This window comes from Triticum aestivum, chromosome 2B (genome assembly GCF_018294505.1).
Source record: "Triticum aestivum cultivar Chinese Spring chromosome 2B, IWGSC CS RefSeq v2.1, whole genome shotgun sequence".
Classification (NCBI taxonomy): Eukaryota; Viridiplantae; Streptophyta; class Magnoliopsida; order Poales; family Poaceae; genus Triticum; species Triticum aestivum.
In genome coordinates, this window is record NC_057798.1 from 4049697 (window position 1) to 4073279 (window position 23583).

The following is a 23583-nucleotide window of genomic DNA, read 5'->3' on the forward strand; positions in this document are numbered from 1 at the left end:
GCCCATCGATCAGCCGCGACTATGTAGACTATGGTCCAAGCAATAGAGTAATAAATAGTTATGATGAAATTTGTTGCATTACTTGAGGCTTTTTAGCAAATTGTTTTGTTCACAACAATTTATAGACACAAATATCTATCTTTCATGGAAACTTTTAGTTTATTTTGTACATAGCAAGGGTCTGTCCACCAAGTTGAAACAAATACACAACATGACCAAAAGTAAGGAACTTCGGAACAGTGCTTTCGTAGCTAAAATTTAATAATTTTCACATTTCATAACATAAATACTTAACTAAAACTTACATCTGATCCGAAGTACAACCATTGAGACAGTAAAAAAACAACTATTTTGATCATCACAAAAAATTAATGTGCATTTCATGGAAAAAGTTTAGAGACAAAATAATTTAGCCAAGAGAAAAACTATTTCAGATCACAAAAGGCGCTCCAAAGAGTAATTGTGTATATTATTCAAAAGAACACTTTGTTACCTTCAGGCTTTAATTAGCCCCATTGTATCTTGTGGAATCATGCAGTGATACAAATTCTTACCATAAACAACAAAATTAAGCAGCTCTTAATATAGAAACAACCATATCACTCTGAATCAAGGGAGCATGATGCGATGAACTGATGATGGGGAATCTATGGTAGCATATACCCAGGAAACAGTGTTCATGGAAACTTTGTTAAACAACCCCTTGCTCAGCTTAAAAGTATTCCTTCCTGGGTCTCCACTGAAACAAAGCAATATTTATACACCCACAGGTGAGAACAATATGAGCCATTGTTTGATATAAAACCAACAATGCTTGAACATACTTGTTTCTTTACCTCACCATGTGGCGGCCAGAAAAAGCTTTAACAAATTAAAAACCACTTGCAAATTGAAGTTGAGAGCCTCCTCTTATTTCTCGAAATGGAAGGAGGAAGGGGCCTTAATTTGTCCCAGTAACCCCATGAATATAATTAGCCAAATATGCGGCATTTCATCTTATTACACGGTCATGCTGAAGGAGGGAACATCAATAAAATTAGGCATAAGAAATCCATCAAATGAAGAGAGATGTACTTAGAAATAAGAATAACAAACATTCTCAGATACTATGTACCTTATCCTGCCACTAAGAATAGATCAAGAAGGTGAATCATTCACTTTTATGTTACCGTTGCTGACAACGGACAACTGTGGATGGAAACAAAATTCTCAGCAGTGCATATATGAAACTAAGTAACATGACTTAGAAAATATAATGTAAAATATCACAATAAATTACTGCTAAGTATGTTCAATAGTAATACAACCTCAGTTTGTACCCCAGAAATTTCTATCACCAAAACATCTTAGAAGGTTCAGTGCCAGTGATGTGCGTGCCATAAAACCGAATGCCAATTTCAGTTAAAAAATAACCACGCAAGACCATATTATTCTGCCGCCAATGGTATATGATCGAGTGGGGCCAACTAAAGACAGGCCCCATGATTCTATTTTTTAATGTATGTTGTTGTATAATGAATGACGGGCTTGTATGCTTAGATGACTATTTGGTTTTCGATCTGATGAAAATTGGAGGGAAAGATGCTGGACGGGCTAATTTGATCAATCGGGTGAGTAGAAGTATTAGAGTTTTGGCCATCTCGTCCATTAAATTTGGATGGAGGGTATGCATGTTAATATGATAAACATATATGCATATCGTATATGGGTTATATACATATAAAAATCAGTGCATCAGGTCTTTTTTCTGAAACTAAACATCTTGGTGGCTGAGTTCCAGTGTGAAAATATTGGTTTTAGTCCCTGGTCAAATGGACTGATGCATATTATGTTTGGTTGTACCACGAAAAATAATTTGGTTGCTCGAAGATATTCAACTGAGGTAGACGATGTAATTTTGGCTGACATGAAGTTTTACGATCATCAATACAGCAGAATATGCAAAAGATGGGATAAAGCAAGTCATATCTACTCCCTCAGTCCCATAATATAAGAGCGTTTTTGACACGACGGAGGGGGTAGTTTATTTATTTGTTTGAGGAACACTTATTTGCTTGGAGAACAATGAATTGTGCTTGCACCAGTAGACATGAGATGAACTTGAACAAACGATCTGCATTCATATATGCATTGTACCAGAAATCAGTGCTGCTCTGACTTGCCTCTGCATTGCCTCTGAACCAGTGCTGATCTATACCGGAGATCAGGAATTTACTCATCAAGTCACTGCATCTACTTTATTGCGGTTAAATCACCAAACTCAAAGAAATACCTGCAATTTATTTAATAGTCTGAACCAGTGCTGATCTATACCGGAGATCAGGAATTTACTCATCAAGTCACCGCATCTACTTTATTGCGGTTAAATCACCAAACTCAAAGAAATACCTGTAATTTATTTAATAGTTGTATTGGATTTTTTTATTCAGAATGTGTTGAGCTATTTCTTTTGCCGAGCTACATTCTTGTACATTGGATTCTCAAGGAGCATCACTTGCGAGACATGTCTTCACATACTACCATTTCAGAACACCACTCCCTTCACGTACAGGACATACATGTTCTACATCCACCCCTCACACTCCTAATTTCAAACCGAGTTGGCAGGCTATTGTAAGGCAGGTAAGCAACCTTCTAGATGGAATGTTGGATTTAACTCTGGCAAGGTAGGTCTTAAACATATTATCATCTGGCTATCTATTGTTTGAGCTCCCCATGCTGCTAACACCATCAAATATTGTTTGCTCCGGACATCTTCATATGCCATTTTGACCTTTTTTTTGGCAGACACAATATCTCAGAACATCTAAATTGACTCCTTGCACAGGTCTCTGAATTGACACAATCAGAAGGATAAAACAATCGTAGAGCTCTTATAGGCAGTCACCCATCATTTGACTTAGACTGAAGAAGGTGTCTATCAGGAAAAAAAGTAAGTGCAAAGAAACACATGTAGGGTTGCACATAATTTGTAAGAGATGATCAAGGCATATAGTTGCAGCAAATAGCAAATGGCATGAATTTATTCATGATGCACTCACGTATCAAGGGTGTAAATCTTCTTTAGCTAGGTCCAAATGCAGATAGATACAGTACAGGAATGATGTGTGATATGTCATGGTAGGTTTCAGAGCTGATGAAAAGTTTATTACAGTACGAAAAATATTCATAAAACGGTTATACAGTACAGGAATGATGAGAAAACAGAAATTTCTGTACAGGAATGATGTATAATAAATTGCTGAGAGGAATAAAGAAGATGCAGAATGTCTGAAACTTCTCAAAACCGGAAACAATTATACAAAAGCTACCTGATAGAGTATACGGCTAGGAATCTGCCTAATTCAGTCTCTTATAACCCACCAATGACTACGGGGTAATCACCATCACTGCGGCTCAACCAGAATTCAATCGAATAATGAGGCAAATGCAGGGCCGGCTCTATGATTTCGAAGGCCCCGGTGCGAACCCGACCAGTGGGCCCAATAGAGAGAAAAATCCAATTTGATACATGACAATATAAAATTGCTATAAGATCATAAAACTATTTTTTTACTAGAATCAAGCATATGTTATTTTCCCTGTCTTTGTTCCAAACCAAGTATCATGGAAGTTACAGCGCAGAAAAAACATATAGAAGTAGGATGCTAACCTCCCGTGATCATGTGAAACGAGACTTTCGTGCATTTTTTGACGCAAAATCATCAATGAGAGTGTCAAGATCAATACTATCCAGCATATTCTTCTCAATGCAGCACATGGCCAATCCATTCAATCTTTCTTGAGACATCGTTGACCTCAAATAATTTTTCAATAGTTTTAATTTTGAGAAACTCCTTTCAGCTGGTCCAGAGCCGGCCCTGGTAGAGATCCTGCCCGAGCCCTTACCTTAGCTAGTTAGAGCTGAAAAACAGAGTAAATAGCACAACACGTTCAGTGTAACTAGAAGGAAAGGTGCGCCGTTAAAACTCGAGACGCAAATAAATGGTTTTATCAGATGATGACTATGATGGTATACATATAGTAGACTGTCTAATATGTGGTGAACGACCACCAACCATCTTCTCCTTGCCTTTTTAATATTGTACTGTACGTACACTTGAAAAGAGAAGCTTGAGTTAATTTGTACAACATCACAGGTTTACCAACTGCATGCTGAAGGCGTGATGGCAAACTTGGATTGGAATAATTGGATGGTTCTGCGCCCATTCCGTACGCCACTGCCACCTTGATCTCAGGCGATCGACATATACAGCTGCTACCAAGTCTGGGACAAAAGAAGATCCTGCATGCGGTCGATGGCGAAGAAGCAGCTCATCATTTGAAGAGCATCTATGGTGCTCATCTCCTCTCTGGTGATGATGACGTCTTGGAACTTCACTGCCTTGATTTGGCGATGATCAATGTCTTTAGTTGTAAGCCCCCGCAGGAGCGCCGAACAGGATTTGTGGGATACAACTGAAGAACGCTAGACGAGGTGAGCAGCTAGCATTCTTCTGTTGACAAGAACAAAAGCTGACCATTTATTTCACCAACAGGCAGGCAGGCAGGCAGGCAGGCAAATTAAGCAGCAGAAAAGGAGTGACAAGACTCAACTAGTTCACAGAACTTAACCACTAACACATCACACCACCAAGCAGCAAAGGAGTGAATTCAGAGGATGACCGCAAGATAAATATATAGCAGATTAAGGACACGCATTTACCCCAAGTACAGGAAGATGGCTCTCAGATAGATCCCGGGTTGGTTTTATACCCATTAATTACAACCAGTGAAAGGTAATCTTAACTTTAACGATGCTAATGAAGTAAAGCAGGTGAACAAGGAGGCAGTAATAAAGGTAATAGTTCAAACTGGGGCCGCTCCAGTCTTCAGAGCCGCTGGATGCGCCACCAAGGGAGGTGGTCTGTCGTAACTCTGAACGAAGCTGTGAGTTGCTGTTAGATGAAGATCTGACGGTCGACGTTGTGCCCGCCCGGTTTGGCGCCAATCGACTGCTGGGTGTCGATTTCTCCAGTTAACAGCATGACAAGTGTCGCTCTCTTCAGAAGATGATGCAGTCCGGTTGTTCCTGACAAAGAGAGAGATATATATGTAAATAATTGGCATGATTCTGCCGGCCGGGTCAGGGTCAGAATATTTTGTACTGAATGACCAAAATCACTAACTATCGCACACACTATACGAACATGAAAAAGGCGTCAGATGATGTACATACTCATCACAGCAATTTAATTCCGAGCGACATCACAAGCCAGCCTAGGCCGTGTTTCTGCTTCTTCCTTAGTATGGCTTCTGATCTTCCGCGGACTGGTCGCAAGTCAATTCGTCACCATCCTTGGCAGTAGATTCTGAAATATTAATTCTCAAGTCGGTTAACCTGATAAGAACATGGAGCTAGCTAGGCGCTTGCAAAGTTGCACTTCACTGGGGCCTATTTACCTCGCATGAATGAACCTCTGAGTATTTTAGGTACATCAGTTTAGTGATGGGAGCCAACAAGCATTTCTGCAATTGTTTCTAGCAAGTGGTGCGGTAACCCTTCAACGACACCTTTCCCGGTTTCCCCACCTCCATCTTTTTCTTCCAGTGATATCCATCTGCAAAACGTAGCAACATCATAACTGAGGTTAGCCACCAACAGAGCATGTCTGACTGAAATAGATCAAAAGATCATGAAACGAAGCTTAATTTTGCAGAGTAAAAGAGAGCTGCTTTGGTTAGGGTATGATAAAAGATTAGAGAGCTGACTTATTTGCCCAAGTAGAGGAAAAGACTTACGCTGCTGCATATACATGAGATACTTCAGAGGGGGGATCCATCTGAAGACCAATTAGGGACAAATTCCAAGTTGCAGTGGCGCATGCTGTATCACTTCATAAGTTCATATGCATAAATGATACCCTAGACTGCATTGCAATTTTCCCCAAGATAATAGAGTGAGACGGGAATTTATCAGCAGTACCACATGTTCATTTTTTCCTACAGTGAACAGTACTAAACATTCAGAACACACATTCGTGATGTCGAGAAATTGGTGAAGGATTTCGAGATGTAACTCCTGCTCTCTTATAATAGCTAGTTAGAGCTGAAAAACAGAGTGTTCATGTAGGAAAAGATAAGCATGTACCATTGCACTGTAGTACATTCTGATAAACACCGTACTACCAATTTAAGTCTTAGACAATTCAAAACTTGAAGACCCAAATAGTAGACAGAGATAACGACTGTATGACGCCATAGTATGTAAAAATTCTGGTCAATGCGTAAACTTACTGTGCAGCTCTGCCAGTCTGTTGGTGACATGTAGCAGTTGGAAAGAAGAGATCTTCTGAAGTCTTGTTAAAAGACACTGTCCTGGGGTTGTAATTATGCATCTTGATGACTTAATGGAGTTATGAAATTTCAAAATTGCACTTGCCCTGCAATGCAAAATTCACCGTTTCATCAAAAATTGGCTCCACACATGCACTGCTATGGTACGCAGGATGTTCTTGTGAAGATCCTCTACACCATTAAATTTCCTTAAACAAAAACAGGTACTCCCTCCATTCCCTTATACAAGGCCACAAACTCATATTACAGGTACCAAGATAAAATTTAATGGCTTTGCAAGTCAATCTTTCTTCTCGCTAACCGGGGTCATTAATACGCCATAAGCATGCAGCGAATGAATGGGAAGGAAGTAGCTGAGTGTCAATATGACTACATGCGTGTAAGTACTAAAAAGTTGGTAGTATGAGGAAACATCATTAATTTTTGCCTCGATTACTGTTGGTGGCCTTGTTTGATGCAAAATGTATTTTTGATACTGGCCTTGTATAAGGGAATGGAGGGAGTATGAAAAATGCAGAATACCTTGTATCGGTAGAATGTAGACTGGATACAGAAATGCAAACCTTATTGGTGGCAGAACACTGAAAACCGAGTTTTTTTTCATAATTATGCCATGATGACCTTTTGAACATCAAAACTAAACTTTCCAGATACACCATATCAAGTCTTCATGAGTTTGGAACAAATATAAACAGAAGTGGTGCGAATAGCAAAGTAGCAGAAAGGCATCAGAAGCACAAGAACACCTGAACAGCAAGCCATCAGAAATTAGAATGCATCAACACCTGGTATTGCCATTAACGTAGCAGTGGATGAAAACATTTTATAACCTTAATATGAGTATCTTGACCCTCATAGTCTCGTTTATTCCATAACTCGGATTGTAAAACCCAAATTGGGCAAGTAGACTACCACCTCTTTATCAATGACAATAACCCAAATTTAAATGCAAAATTTGAAGAAGCCTATAAGATCGAATAAACACCCGCACATAGAACCGAAATAAATGGTGATCACATGTTTTATTGGTAATTAATCTTCATAATAATTAAGAAAAGAAGTGATACTTGCATAAGAAATTGGCCTATGATTCCGCTGGTTTTGTCGGCCTTTTTTTCTTTTCGAAAAGGAGGTTGAAAGCCCCAGCCTCTGCAATTTTGCCATACTTGTGGAATGACAAAGGCCATTGAGGAACGAATCTTAAGTACTTCCAGTACTATTGAGAACAAAATGGAAATCTAATATAGCAGGAGCATATGTATATATACTTTTTTCAGAGAGTATAAGTGGAAAGTGATATAATTGATATGATACAACAGGAGCAAAGTTCGAGTTTAAATGTACTTACCAAATTGATATGATACAGCGGCAGCCACAAGGACCTCATGTCATGCATGTGGCAATTGTGTTTATAAGAATGTCATGCATGATGTCCTGCAGATAGGATGGAAACAAATGCAGTGTTATTAAGCAGGATGACAGGGCAAGAGTTAAGTGGAAGAACACATGAATGTATGTTTGTGTTACCTTCAAACCCCTGCACTGCTGTATTAGCTCCTGGTTGCCGCAGTTGCTGACCCATAACTTTTGCAGTGATTTGGGGAGGCCATCCTTGGGCAATGACGAGATAGCTGGACAGTCGTAGATCATTAATTCCTTGAGGCTGGTAAGGTTGTGCAGGCCTGCAGGAAGTTGCTGAAGCTTCTGGAAACACGAAAAGTGAAGTTGCTGGAGGGAGGAGAGGAGCTGAAGGGCGTCCTCCTGCTCCTTGCTGAAGCGCTCCATCCCTTCACACCCACCCCCTTGAAGTTCCAGCATGGTGAGGGAGGAAGAGAGCAAGCTGCAGACAGGTGCAGAAAGGAGTCCCTCGTCAACATACGTGTAGAGCTCCTGCAGTCTCGATGAAACAGGTTGCTCTTGTCCTCCTTCAACATCCTCCAACTCCCGTCTGGGATTGGGATCCCAATTAGCAAAGGAACCAGGGCTACCTATGACTCTTAATTTGCTGAGCTGACCACTGGTGGTAAGGAGAGACTGCAAGCCCTGACATTTTAGATCCTCTCCGCACCAATACAATTCTAATCTGGTAAGGGAGGAGAGGTTTGAGAGGGGCTCTAGTGTCCCCATGCCTTTAACACCCGTAAGCTTCAGGAACTCCAGGGAGGAAGGAAAAAGGTGACCGGAAAATGAGAAGGCGGATAGAAACTTTGGGCACTCCTGTATTGTTAATCTCTGGAGGGACCGCAAGGCTTGGAGCCATACTCCTTCAGGAAGAAGAGTTCGCGGGTCCACCAGGATCACCTCTAGGCAGCCATAGAACTCCAATTCCCGTAATGAGTCAAAGAGATGAGCTGGGAAGACCAGCTTTGGTGTTGCTGGTGTTGTTTGTTTCACATCCACCCCCACTACTAGCTGTTTTATGTTTTTACAATGTTGTATATCCAAATTGGAGAGCTTTGGGAGGTGGGATAAGAGCTCTGTCAATTCCTTCCCACTATTACCATTCAAGTTGCTGATCTTGATGTGCTCAACAGGGAGCTGCCATTCCACATTACCCTGACCTCCTAGTGGTCCAACCAGACTTACTGAATTCCATACCATCAATGTCTTCAACGAGGTTAGCATCAGAAGGTGCTTCAACTCCAGAGGCGGGCACCTCTTGAGTGTCAGCTTCTCAAGACTCGTTTCTTTATCAAAAAATAACGCTTGATCTAAGCCATGCAGACCATGCTTTCCCTCAATATTCAATTCTACTCCATCTGATGATTTTGAGTACTCAAAATTTTCTAGTAACTTTACATGTTTTACCGTGACACGACGCAGATTTTCAATCCAGGACATGGAAATCACTGATGAGAATCCTGGACAATCTTGTATCTCAAGTTCACAAAGATCCCCCATGTTCCGTAAAGAAGGGAAAACCTTCCAAGAAACATCATCAAGACAAAGAGATTGCAGAGTCTCAACAACAAGCTCATCACCCAGCCATGTTGGACAAGTGGGGCCTCTGTGCCCTCTAATGCATAACACTTCAAGATTTTCATGTGGTCGAAGGCACTCTAGAACCACTGCTTCCACACCAGGCTCAACACTATATTGCTCACTATGATCCCAGTCCAATGTTAACCTTCTCAAGCACTTTTTCTCATTCAGTTTGACTTGAGCTGCCTCATCTTCCGTATGTATTTTCTCAAGGTTGTAGATGCCAAGCTCCCACAGCTTGGTCAAATGCTCTAGTTGATATGGTTCAAATCCTTCACTTTTTTTATTGATTCGAAATACCTTTAACTTTTCCAAGAGTTCAAGTTTTCCCACATTACAAATATTAGAATGAAGCTCATCATCTCTTGGGGTATAATAATGGCACAATTTTGCAAGGTTACTCATGCCTTCAGGAAAACCACCACTGCTCAGTGGCGGATACAGGCCCCCAGACCCCCAGGGCCCAGGCCTGCGGCGTGAGGCCCAATTTCTTCTTATACTGTAGCGATTTACTGTCCACATATCCGCTACAGTATATGAAGAGGGCCCGGGGCGGCCCACTGGGCTGGCTCCGCCCCTGCTACTGCCAGACCATGACTTAAGATCTAGAACCCTTAGATGATAAAATTTAGAGATGTTAAGTGGTAAAATAATGGGCACCACACTCTCCAATGACCCTAGACATAGGAATCGTAGGTGGATAAGTCCTGAAAAGTTATGTACCATGGCCTCGACCGGATACTTCAGGTGGGGCAAATAAAGAACACGGAGAGCATTTGCTTCCCCGAGAAAATCACCAAATAGCTTAGCAAGACCTTCATCCGTTGCTCCAAATAACATCAGTGTTTGCAAATGTTCAACCTTCAATCTTGTCTTCAGTTTTTCCAATTCCCTCTTTAAGTTTTTACCATTATATTCACCCAAGTTCTCTATGCTTATAGACAAGTGCCGGGTGGATGGCTTAATTTCTACCGATCCAACATCAGGGAGGCGAAAACTAAGACAATCATGTGATGCAACCTTCAATGCCAACTCATGCAGTAGGTCATGCATAACATACCATATATCACCACCAGTTTTATATTCTCTGAAAAATCCATGGATGACTAAGTCATTTAAAATGCTCAGACCTGTGCCTTCAAAAGTTGGGTTTTGATTAGAAGGTGTCAAAATATCTAGTCCGGTCCATAGGCTGATGAGCTCATGCCTTCTGAAATGGTAGTCTTCAGGAAATAATGCAGAATAGGAAAACCACCTTTGCAAATGGAAAGGAAGAAAGTCATAGCTAAGCTCCAAGGCAGGCATAATTCCATTGGTCTGTTTCGCCCATTGTTTACTATTTAGGACCATTCTCCAATGAGCCAAACAAGTGTTTGTCCTTAGTAATCTACCAACGGTCTTTGCTGCAAGAGGGGAGCCCTTTAGTTTTTCCATTATCTTATCTCCAGTGTCAAGCAAATGAAGTTTTTTCTCTGGGTATTGCTCAGCATCAAAGACATATAAAAGGAATAACTTCTTAAACTCTCTAGGTTCTAAACCATTCAGTTCTATTGGCTCAACAGTTTTCTTAACCTGGTCTGCTATTTCCTTTTGCCGAGTTGTGACTAGAATCATGGAACCCTTTTCTTGTGACTTGCCAAGTATCAATAATAGTTTTTTCCAGTCATCCACATCAGTAAACTGCCATATATCATCCAATATAAGTAAGAACCTTTTGTGTTTCAATCTTTGTTCAATCAGCTCTTGTGTTGTACTACACCCATTTTCACCTTCAACTGCAGGTGTATATCTTATAATCTCTTCTAGTGTTTTACCCAGGTTGAAACTGAATGACACACATATCCAAATCCTGACCGGAAAATGATTCTGCGCTTGTTGGTTGTTATATATGTGTTGTATCAGAGTTGTCTTCCCCATTCCACCTTGGCCAACAACTGGAAGCACGGTTAGACCCTTGTCACAGTATTGACCCTTGGTGATATCATGTATGATGCTATTCATGACATGGTCCCTTCCGTACAATTTTGGCTCAGCACTCTGAGGTGTGGTGGTGGGACGATGGTGGGCAGTGTCTAGGACAATTCTAGGGCCACAAACTTGCAGAATGTTGTTAACATCCTTACGGACAGTCTGCAGTTTCTCTACAATGCCCTTCATCCTTTGAGAGAACTCAGCCTTATTAAACTCAGGCATTGGTGTTTCTTGCGCATTGCCACAATCTTCATCAGCACGAACATGTGGATGTGGGGAAGATGAGCCAGGGAAGATTTTACCGAGCTTGGGCATGTGTCTGCTGACTTCCTCATCAACCTGATTGGCATTTGGTGTTGAGGAGGAATCACCTCGTGACCTCTTCCGACCGTACGCGGGCAAAGATGGCAGGTTTTTGCCAAGAGCTTTGGCTGTGTGGCGAACAGTTAGGGCGAGATCCTGGACGCCGCCTTTGCCGTGCACGTCGGCAGCATCATGAGTGCCGTGAAGCACATCATGGATGCGGAAGTAGTCCAACTCATCCAGCAAGTCCTCAGCATTGTGTGCCGAGTCCCGCAGCTTCTGCAGCAGCACCTCCATGGCCGGCCCGCCGAGCTCCTTGAGGGCAGCTTGTTCAAGGGTGGCCTTCACGAGCAACAGTTCCATGCTCAGGGCCTCGATGTTGGGCTGAAAGTTCCTGGTGGCCGCCCAAGTCTCCAGCACGCCATCGACAACAGGGGCTACCGCCTTGCCCACCACCCATTGTGCTGCCCTGAGGGCCGCGTCGGCCATCCCCTAGTCGGATGTAGGGATGGAGGATTTGCGGCGCCTGCATCCATGAATCAAAAGGAATTCGTTCGTAGGTAGCAAATGAAAGAAGACAATAGGGTGTATACTATTAATACATACGTTGGTGCAAGCGGGGCGATCTTGGATGCCGCCTGCCGGTGATAGGTGCCGCTGCCGGCCAGGGAAGGGTACCTGTTGGGACTTTATGAATGACAAGAGATAGAAAATTTAGGCATCAAGCCAGAGAATTTTCAATCACAAGGAAAGTATGATTTTCAATCATGAGAGAGAGAAACAACACAAAATCGTCTTATTTATCGAGAAAGCTAAAACCCGAGCGATTATCCCGCCCGCATGTTCGCTAGCAAAAATAATTAGCACAGCGACCAACCCACCCAGTAGTGTATTAATATGCAACAGGAAGTTATCTCTTATGTATTCAAAATTCTGTCGTTGTATCTATAAACCACAGAAAAATACACACGAATTTGACTCACTAACAATCACACGTATCACCTAAAAAACATCACTCTCATGTTCCATTCTTGTTTAGATTGAACCAAATCTACATATTTAAAAGCTAGAATCCAAACCACCTCAATTTAGCGATATATCCAAACTACTTTTAAACCGTTCATTTTAATTTATGCCTCTCCGATTTGCGACTCGCGTAGCAGTTTAACTTTTGGCACTCCATGGCGCACATGTGGTTGGCTAGTTGAGGATGTGGGCTACCCAAGTGCACCTGGTGGCTGGTTGCATAAAGAGGGGGCATGAGATGGATTCAAATCATGTTCTTCTACTCCATCAAGTGAAACTGCAAGGCCCAACAACCATCCAAGGCAACACCATTTGTTGTCCAACTCATGAAAAGTAGATATTTGACCTTGCATTTTGTTACCACAATGATGAAAACCATTTTTTTTTCATTTTTTCATGTTGGATTTTTACGGCCCATCCACTAAAATTGTCAGCTGCCTTGGGAGGAGAGGCTCCTGGTCGATTGGGGCTTGTCTGCGGGGTGGGTCCTCCCTACGAGTGTCTGGGTTGTTGGTGTCCGCATGTCATCTGCTGGGGTGGGTCCTTTCTATGGGTAACTTTCTTGTAAATGGCATGGTAGTTTATACACCGCAGATCTAATAACTTGGGTACAAACACCGCGATAATTTTGACCTGGGAAAATAGTTATTGACACATATCTGGTAACTTTTGTGTAAATAGGACGATAATATATGCACCACATATGTGATAATTTAGGTACAAACACCCCCGATAACTTGGATATGGGGATCTTTTTCATTGAAAACATACCCCAACCACTTATGTGTAAATAGATGACAATATAGACACCACGGGCATGATAACTTACATACAAACACCATGGTAACTTTGAACCGGAGAAAAATATAGTTGTTAAAATCATACACCTAGTAACTTCGGTGGAAATATGCACCGTAGCCCTGATGACTCAGGTACAAACATCATGGTAACTTTTTAACTCGAGGTAAAAAGTTACTGAAAATATGTCCCGCTAACTTCTGTGGTAAATACATTGTAATATACGAATCGCAAACCTCACTTACGCACAAACTCTATGGTAACTTTTGTCCGGGGCAAAAAAAATTGTTCAAAACATGCCCACAATAAATTTTTATTAATAGCATGGTAACATATGCACAACATAGTTGATAACTCACACACAAACACCACGGTAACTTTGATGATAACTTCATGTAAATAGCATGGTACTATATACAACATATACGTGATAACTCACGCACAAACATCACGGTAACTTTGACCGAGGATGGGGGGAGGGGAGGAAATTGTTTTAAAACATACCTTCCCACCTGGTATGTTCCATGTAAATAGCATGGTAATATAGACACCGCAAACTTGATAACTCACGTATAAACACTATGATAACTTTAAAAACATACTCCGCTAACTTATGTGTAAATAGCACAAATACCGCAGTAAGTTTGTCCTGGAAAAAAACGTTGTTGAAAATGTACCACGGTAACTCATGTGTATGTAGCATGATAATATACACACATCAGAGCTGATAACTTAATTAGCCTAGGCATGGTAACTTTTTGCATATCTTTTTTCAGAACATATCAACATGGGATCCAATTTCGTAGGTCTCGTTCGCATTATATATTTTTTGTGCGTTATTTTTAATTTTTATGAAAAAGTTACATTCGTAGACAAATTGTTTAGTATCTTTAAAGTTAACGAAAATTGTTTAGAATCTGCGAACATTTATCTATATTCGTGAACAGCATTGAAAAATTAAATGAACAAAAATTTTTATAAATACAAGCTGAATATTTCTTAAATATGCAATAAACATTTCATAATGTTGAGTTTCTTAATTCACAGTGAAAATTTTATAAACACGAGGCGAATATTAAATTTTCAATATTTTAGTTCGACATACATTTTTAAGGTTGATTTTTTAAAAAAAATTGTGATTTTTATTTCATAAATTTTGTTTGGAAATTTATGATTTTCTTTCTAATCTACAAATATTCTTTTTATTTGTACGAAACATTTTTTCAGTCACCCACACAACACACAGCGTTTCGTTTGCTTTTTATAGGGCCACAATTCGTGATGTGCTATGAAAAGAAAATGATACTCCTCGATGTGCAACTCACAGGAAAAACCAAGGTGCAGTTTTTTTTTCTTTTCGAGAACAAACAACGTACAGTTTTTTTAGGGGCACAAAGAACGTACAGCTAAAAGCAAACACATGCGCAGCGCTGCTACTGGTCAAGTCGTAGGCAACGTAGGCAACGCAGCAACGAAGAACATGGAACAAGGGCCAGGTTTGTGGTAAAAAAGGTTGGAGGAAACAAATCTTAGATGTGAGATAACTATGTTATATCTAGATGAGTTTTTTTTTGTTTTTGCGGATAATATCTAGATGAGTTTTTACACAAATCCGGAAGAAAAATTGTGTATTTCTCAGCCAAACTTAGGCCTTGATCCTGGAGCATTCAAATCTCACAAATCCAAGTACTAAAAAAAATATCACAAATCCAACAGTTGGCCCTAACAATGTTTTTTTTGCGGGGTAACAAACTAACAATGGGTTAGAGAGAGGGGGGGGGGGGGGGGGGGGGGTCTCTGACCTGCTGCTGTACGGCGGCGTTACGGTGCGGCTGGTTCAGATCCGGGAACCGCCGTGGCCGTGGTGAGAGTAGGAGCTGGGTCGCTGGGGAGGAGATGGAGGGAGTAGGCGATGGCGGAGGTGAAGAGTGAGGAGCAGCTTCAGAGAGAGTGAGAGTGAGTGTCTGGAGAGTGCTCTTATTATAACCCCTGGATCTCTATTTTGCAATTGACACCACCTACCTCCAAAGTCTTCGACTCATTACTACTGCTACTGTTTGCATCGACGAGAACCATGTGGCTGTCCGTTTCACCAAGAACTCAAGGAATTCTATTATACTGCTGTATAATTCTGATAAATTATTTCCCTTTTTAGAGGGGAATTATTTCTTTTCTAACAAAGCTGAGGCATTCAGTGTATTAATTCTGGGGTTTATTTCTGGAAACAACTCATGATTTTCAGATTTTAGCATAAACTAAGAAATTCATGATACTTTTTTTCTATGAAATATTTCAAATAGAGATCCAATGGTTTCATCGCTATTTGATGATTTTCCAAAATTCAAATTTTAAGAAGATGACTGAGAATCCCACGATTGCAAACCCAGGTAATTTATTATAATAAATTTCAGGAAATTATGCATGTTCATAAGAAAACTGAGATTTACATGCAACTATTCCTTGATTTTCTTAAATCAACATACAAACAGAAATTAATATAGGATGATAGCTCAAGAAAATCAACTACTTAGTTCAAAAATTCTGGTGTAAACCAAACAGAGATATAAACAAATGTTACAGTACTGAATTTGTACATGATTTTTTTTTCGAAACGGAGGCATAAGCTTTGCCTCATCCATTAATTAAGAAGGAGAATAGAGTTTGTTTGTTACACCACACATATTACATGAGGTCCATTACTCTCCCGGCATTATGCTACCCAATTTGTGTGCACCCGCAGTAACCCAAAGTCTAGCTTCTCTTTTGATGGTGTCGAAGATGACCGGCGCAGGTGTTGACTTGTGCCTGAATATACGAGCGTTTCTCTCATTCCAAATGGTCCACCCAACTAGCATAGTGAGGGATGCCATGGCCTTTCTATTGGGGATGTTGCTTCCAGACATGTTTCTCCACCAAAGCGAGAGAGAGTGCAAATTGTCCCAAGTTGACATGTCAATCATATGGAGACCAAGCCAATTTTGATGAGGTTCCAAATCCTAAGGGTGAAGCGACACTTGTAGAAAAGATGGGCTCCATTTTCTTGCACACGCTGGCAAAGCGGACACAGTCCACAATTTTGCCAACCCCTCCTAGCGAGTCTGTCAGCCGTCCAAATCCTATTACGGGTTGCAAGCCAAGCAAAGAATTTCACCTTCGGCGGAGCCCAAGCGCCCCAAATGTAGCAGTGGAAGGTGGTGCCCATAGATCCAATGAATTGTGCGTGATAAGCCGATGCCGACGAATAAAAACCACTTGTTGAGTGCTTCCAAACTATCTCGTCGATGGCATCCTCGCGTAGGTGGGTGTGGCGAATTTGCTCCCAAAGTGTGAGAAATTGTCTAAGGTGCTCCATGGTCAGAACCATGTTGAGGTTTATCTTGCGAATCCAAGCATCATCCGCCAAGGCCTCCTTAACTTTCCAATTTTTTCGCGAGGAGGCCAAGTAAATGAGAGGAGCAATGTCCTTCGGTTTCTTTCCATTGAGCCAAGGGGAACCCCAAAAGGGGCCAATGGCACCATTGCCAATTGAGATGATGGTAGCGGCGTAGAATAGGTTGATGTCCACCTTGTCGCATGGGTTCCCCATACCCACCCAAAGCTTGTCCGGGTCTTTCCACTCATACCAAAGCCAACGCAAACGCAAGGCCCGAGCAAACTTGTCAAGGTCGAGCACACCAAATCCGCCAAGATGCTTTGGTCGACACCACAGTAGCCCAATTAACCTTGCACTTTGCGCCGGTGATTTTGTCTGTTCCCGCCCAAAGGAAAGCCCTCTCGATTTTGTTGATGCTCTCTATTACGGGTGGCGGGATGATAAGTGGAGTGGCATGGTAGATGACTTGCGAGGTGAGCACCGACTTGACAAGGCTACCACGACCCGTAGTGGTGACGTTCTGCCCATCCCAAGGTACCAGCCTTGCGGCAACCTTATCTTCAAGGAATTGAAAATCTGCTCTCTTGAGTTGCCATATGGATAGTGGTAGGCCCAAGTAACGGATGGGAAAGTGAGCTCGGGTCGGGGGCAAGTTATGGAGGATCTCTCCTAGGTTGCGGTTGCTACACCGGATGGGGACATAGGAGCTCTTTTAGAAGTTTGTCTCTAAACCGGTGACGTCACCAAAGCAGCGCAAGATGGACGACAGGTTGTCCATATCTTGTTTGATGGGTGCCATGAATACCATTGCATCATCAGCATAGAGTGAGGTCCTACAAACAGCCCCACGACCTCTAATCTTATGGAGTAAGCCATGAGCAGTGGCCAAATCCAACACTTGTTGGAGAGGGTCAATGGCGATGACGAACAATAGGGGCGAGAACGGGTCTCCTTGGCGAAGGCCCTGTCCATGCTTAATAGGGGGGCCGGGAACACCATTGAGTAGAATCCGGGAAGTGGATGTGCAAAGGAGGGCCGCAACCCACTCACGAAATTTGCTAGGAAAGCCTCTTCGTTGGAGGAGATCAAGAATGTAATCCCAACGTACGGAGTCAAAAGCCTTCCGAATGTCAAGCTTGAGAAGGATGGATGGAGTTTTGCTTTTGTGGAGCCGGCGAGCAAGATTGCGCACATACATGAAGTTATCATGAATACTTCTCTTCTTGATGAAAGCGCTTTGAGCCTTGGAGATAAGCTTGTCCATATGAGGCCCAAGACGGACCGCAAGCAACTTGGCAATGATCTTGGCTATGGCATGGATTAGGCTAATAGGTCTGTAGTCACCAATTCCCTCCGCCCCATCTTTCTTTGGAAGAGCACAATGTTCGCTGAGTTAAGCCAATGGAGATTGGCCACATGGAGGTTACCAAATTGATGGATCACCCGCATAACATCCTCTTTAATAATGCCCCAACATGACTTGAAAAACAGTCCGGTGAACCCATCCGGTCCGGGGGCCTTGTCATTGGGCATTTGCTTGATGACATTGTGGACTTCCTCCAGTGTGAAGGGATCATCAAGATCGCCAAGGTCGCAATCCTCAAAATAAAAGTGATCCCAATTGAAGTCTTTTTTTCTAGCATTTGTCTTTCCGATGACGCTGGAGAAGTGTTCAAGAATGATTTCCTCCTTCCTCTCATGCTCGGTAGCCCAACCATTATTATGCTTCAGTCAGAGAATATGGTTTTTTCGCCTTCTAGCATTGATGCGCCTATGGAAGTATTTGGTGTTGGCGTCACCCTCCCGCAAATTGGCAATACGGGCACATTGCTTCTTTCTTGAACGCTCAAGGACCGCCAGACTTACCACCTTTCTTGAGCCGAGCTCGGAGATCATGCTCGGCATGGCTTAAGGTGCGGGATTCTTGAGCCACATCAAGCTCAAGAATTATCCTAAGCGCAGCATGAAGATGGAGTTTGGATTTGGAGAAGAGGCTTCTACTCCATTCAGAGAGTCGGACACCGGTCTTTTTGAGCTTATGGAATAACACTTGGTAAGGCTCGGTGTGCACCGAATGCTCGTTCCAAGCCTTATGCACAATCTCATTGAACCGTGGTAGGGAAGGCCAAAAATTCTCGAATTTGAAGCTCCGAGGCCTTCTAGGGCCACAATCATTGGCAAGCAAGAGTGGGCAATGGTCCAAGAGTGACGAAGATAAAGCATGAAGGACATGGGTGTTGAAATGGATGTCCCATTCGGCGTTGCAGAAAAAGGAGTCAAGCTTGCATAAGGTAGGATTTATCCTTTCATTACTCCAAGTGAAACGACGATTTTGGAGGTGAATCTCTTTGAGGTCACAGGATTGAAGGGCGTTGCGGAAACGAGTGATGCGGCTTCTATTAATGTTGCGCTTATTCTTGTCACGGGCCCTATAAATTTGGTTGAAATCACCTAGAACCAGCCACTTGGATCCACAAACAGGCTTTTGGGTGATCAACTCGGCAAGGAAAACATCTTTTCTCGATGCGGTAGAAGGACCATAGACGGTAGTGATCTTGAAGGTGGTGCTGGATTCACGCAGGGTAACCGAGGCGGAGAGGCAGAATTCCAGCGCCACAATGTCATTGATGCCAATGATGGAATCATCCCAGAGCATTAGAATGCCTCCACGGGTGCCCACAGCCGGTAACTGGGCAAAGCTATGAAGGCGAAAACCTCCCAGATATGCAGCAGTAAACTTGTCGACGTTGTCTAACTTGGATTCTTGCAGGCACACAATCTGACAGGATGAAGCCGCAATGGTCTCATGCACAGTAGTTCGACGATCCAAACAATTTAGACCCCTCACATTCCAACACAAAATGTTAACAGGTTGTTCTAACATTTAAAACTAATGCATCTCTTGAGGTTGGGCCGCATCAGCGCCATCGTGCTCAGCTAGCAGCATGCTGCTCCGGCTCCTCATGATCAAGAGCATGCTCTCCACCGTGGCTGACCAACGCATCTTCAATGGCCTCCGCCTCCTGATCGTCTAGCTTGAACAGCTTCCTCAAAGCCACCATTGTCGAGTTCGAGATCTCTTCCTTGAACAGATTCTTGAGCGCATCCAGAGCAGCAGCGGTGATGTCCCGACCATCCTTAATAATGCCAAGGTTGCGGCAAATCAGCGCTTCTGCCTGCAGTGCAACAGGAGGGGCACGAGCACGGGCCTTCGCCGACAGCCTAGTGCTGGATCGCTTGATCAACAGGCCACAACCCGAGCGATCAATGGTCACACCCGCTAAAGTTTTGCGCCGCGCAGCCGGTGGCCTAGGAGGCGTCCAAGCCGGAGAGGGGAGCAAGGCTTCCTGTTGTCTCTGGAACATAGGCTCCAGCACCTGCGGCACCACCTCTTCGTAGGGAGGCACTGGAGTAGGAGCACGAGACAATGTGATGACCACAGCCGTCTCGATTGTAGGGGACACGACATCCTCCACAGCCGTACTGCAGGGGGTGCGACAAGCGTCCGTGAGGAAGGGCGGCGTCTGTGGAGCGGAGCTCGTCACGGGGGAGGCCTCGTATCCTGGAGGGCGCGATGCAGATGAAGACGGCGAGGGAAGCACGGGTCTGGCCGGAGAGAGGCGGAGAGCGTCACGCGCTGTAGAATCACCCACCAGCGTGGTCAAAGCAGCCGCATGCGTGGCTGGGGAAGCAGCACGGGAGGTCGTAGCCTCACGAACGCCGGCAGAATTAGCCACGGATTGCCGCACGACTCTGATATCCGTGACGTTTGCGCTAATCGCGGATGCAAGGACCTCTGCCACAGCCTGACAGGAGGCGTCGGACTGCGCACCCGCAAGCCAAATGACCGCTGCGTCGCCGGAGCAGAGAGGGCCTTGCTGCTGATGCACGTCTAAAGCTGCCGAAATTTCTCCCCATCGGACGGCAGTGCCTAGTGGAGGCCATGCAGTTGACGAGAGCGGCGGGGCCTGCGGAGGGGCAGGCCAGCCACGAGCAGGAGACCTGGGTGCGAAGGGAGCCGCTGGGGGCGCGGCAGCAGGCCGCCGCAGGAGCTTCAGAGAACTGAGCGGGCGCCAAGCGTTGGTGCAGCCGTGAGCACGGTGGCCTGACTGGAGGCAACGGGCGCATCTAATGGGATCCCGGCAAGCCGCGGCACGGTGACCTGGGACGAGGCAGCGGCAGCACCTTCCGTGGAGCCACGCAGGAAGAGGTCGTCGAGGGGTGGCTTGAGCAGGAGGGGGCGGGGGGCACGGGCCACGCCGGTAGGAAACGAGCTTCCATCCCTCGCCGGTCTTCTCTACATCACGCCCTGCATCCGCCGAAGAGCCGTTGCGGGAGGAGGAGGAGGCGCCATGGCTGCGAGGCGACGGGACGACAACGATGGATGCGATCCGCGGCTGGGCGCCCTGGAGCTCAGGCGGCGTCTCCGGCACCAATTCCTCCAGCGCAAGCGCCGAGCCCAGGCCTTCGGGCGGCGGCGACCGCCGGACCGGCGAACTGGATCTGGCGCCCAACTTCACCGGCAGGGACGCAGCGCCTGAAGGAAGAGGAACCACCTGCGGGGTGAAGTCCGGCGGCAGGCAAGCCGGTGGGGGCGGCAGCAGCAGAAGGCGCGGGGGGTTGGTGGCCGGCGTGGCCGCGGCGGCCAGCGCCGGGAGGGGCTGGGTTGGGGACGGATCGCTCGCCATTCTTCAGTTGCGGGGGTTGCTTGGTCTGGAGCCTTCAGAACCACATGATTATCATAAACCACTATAGCGTCCACACTTTGGTTTTAGTTGTTCCCCGCAAAAAAAATGTTTTACTATAAAATCTAAGTATGAGAACGCTGGTGATAGCGTTGTCCATACATAATTATACATTTTCGCTCATTACTGAAGGAAACAAAATTATGGAGAAAAATTCCCCGTGGCAGTCTGCTCAACCGAGGGACCATGAATTGAATCATGTGTGGCGACTTTTCCTGGTTGGTCTTTTGTTTGTCCAGATTTTTGGCGAATGTTGCTATACAGACGACAATAGTTGCATGATAGCTCAACCCAGCCTTCCATAATGTGTGTTGAGTGGACCATGGTCGTTGGATCACATGTCCTTGAGCATCGGGTTCAAAGGAGTCGTGTGTGAAGTAGTTTCGATTTTTGGCACTGCCAGACTAACATGGTACCAAAACATCATGAACATGTCGTTTGGTTAGCATTCATTGAGACGTACTATTAGTGCTTGATTGAGTGTCCTGCCACGCTCTCGAGTTGTTGGGGTGTTACTCTCACCGTGGACCAGATGCATTTAGTTGTTCGGTGTTTGTTAGCCAACATTTCATAAAGAGGATGGATATTACTATTTTTGGCCCTTGGAGTCAAATCAGCTGAGATGGAGACTATTATATTTCTAACCCAGGTTGTTATACATCCAAATTTCAGGACTACTAATAGGTTCTAAAAAACAAAGCATGCATGTTGCTACACACATACGAGCATAAAACAAAGCCCACCAATCATGCAAGTGTCCACCCACTCATGTTGGTTTGTAATTGGTCTATATCACTATAGGCCTTACTTTTCGAGAGAAAATGTGAAAAAATTATATGCCTTCCTTTTAGAAACGGAGGGAGTATATAGTTACTCTCGCTGGGAACTGACGAGTGAGCACATAATCTAAATTACAAAGACAAGACAAGCCGCCCGTACCAAAGATGACCGCTACAATTCCCAAAAATTATGCAAGTTCTAAGTGAACTTAAGATTTCATTACCTTAATTCCAAGATCTTTTTACAAAAAAGATAGTTATTTTGATAACATTTCATGATTCTCAAAATTTCTTTAGTGGGATACCAAGAATTCCATGATACAAATTCAAAATAATTTTATTGTACTAATACCAAGAAATATTTTTTTCTTTTAAGAAAGTTAGCAAGTCCATGATATTAATTCTGGGGATTTTTTTTTCAGAACAACACGTGATTTTCTAGAATTCAACTTTTGAGTGGTTAACTAGGAATCAGACAGTACTAATCCTATGAAATTTTAGTGTGCCAATTTAGAGTAATTATGCCTCTTCTAAGAAAACTAAGAATTCATGATACTTTTTTTAGGCTTCTGTAGAACTATATCCATGGTTTCCATGCTATTTTATGAGTTCCAAAAATCAAAATTTAAAAGGATAACCAAGAATTCCGCAATATTAATTCCATGTAGTTTTCTTATAATAAATTTCAGGAAATTATGTATGCTCATAAGAAAACTAAGGATTCAATTTATTACAGTAATCGAGTGATATTTCGTAACATTTTTAAATCCCCAAACAAACAAAAATGAATCTACATATACAGATCGATAAGAAAATGGTACGACACTTAATTCGTACATAATTGTTGGTCTAAGCCACTATATATAGCATTCACTCCTTGGTGTTAGTTCTTCACCACAGAAATAAAAACTTCATAGTTGGATGTAAAATGCGTGGAGTTGATGGCCCTTAAAGAGAAAACGTTGTCCCTTTGCTTGATAGTATAATTATACAGTTCTCACTCAGTACGTACTAAAGCAGATAAAACGAGGGAGACAAATCACACTCAGAGAATTTCCGTCATTGTTTCCTTTTTCTACATTTTTAGCACTGCCAGATTGACATGGTACCAAAACATTATGAACTTGTCAGTTGGTTAGCATCAAATGAGGAGTACAGCAACGGGTTCATGATATTCTTGAGTTGGTGGTGATATTACTCTCACCAAGCTGGAGCAGATGCGTTGGTTGTGATGATTGTTGAGTGTTTTACAAGCTGTCATCAATACATG

The 23583-nt window shown here is 43.4% G+C and overlaps 1 protein-coding gene across 5 annotated transcripts; it reads right to left on the bottom strand.

Moving 5' to 3' along the window:
* Nucleotides 1-4661: 4661 nt before the first annotated feature.
* LOC123043040 (putative disease resistance protein RGA4) lies at nucleotides 4662-15415 on the bottom strand. Of its 5 annotated transcripts, none has more exons than XM_044465384.1 (10): nucleotides 15219-15415; nucleotides 12199-12270; nucleotides 7864-12118; nucleotides 7685-7770; nucleotides 6900-7082; nucleotides 6277-6422; nucleotides 5782-5982; nucleotides 5443-5600; nucleotides 5219-5351; nucleotides 4662-5071 (listed from the first exon to the last, which is right to left on the bottom strand). In XM_044465384.1, exons 3-4 carry the CDS (start codon nucleotides 12079-12081, stop codon nucleotides 7720-7722), a joined length of 4269 nt encoding a protein of 1422 aa, XP_044321319.1. In that variant the 5' UTR covers nucleotides 12082-12118; nucleotides 12199-12270; nucleotides 15219-15415; the 3' UTR covers nucleotides 4662-5071; nucleotides 5219-5351; nucleotides 5443-5600; nucleotides 5782-5982; nucleotides 6277-6422; nucleotides 6900-7082; nucleotides 7685-7719. The 5 variants fall into 5 exon arrangements, with proteins under 5 accessions (XP_044321319.1, XP_044321320.1, XP_044321318.1 ...); XM_044465385.1 differs by having other exon boundaries at nucleotides 5782-5909; nucleotides 12199-12279; nucleotides 15219-15394; XM_044465383.1 differs by having other exon boundaries at nucleotides 12199-12279; nucleotides 15219-15394.
* Nucleotides 15416-23583: the final 8168 nt, after the last annotated feature.

Excerpts from the sequence above, each read along its gene's own strand:
- LOC123043040 (XM_044465384.1), bottom strand. The coding sequence starts at position 12,081 with ATGGCCGACGCGGCCCTCAGGGCAGCACAATGGGTGGTGGGCAAGGCG. Across the intron at positions 7,771-7,863 it reads AGCAGTGCAGGGGTTTGAAG|GACATCATGCATGACATTCT; the intron begins GTAACACAAACA and ends TCCTATCTGCAG.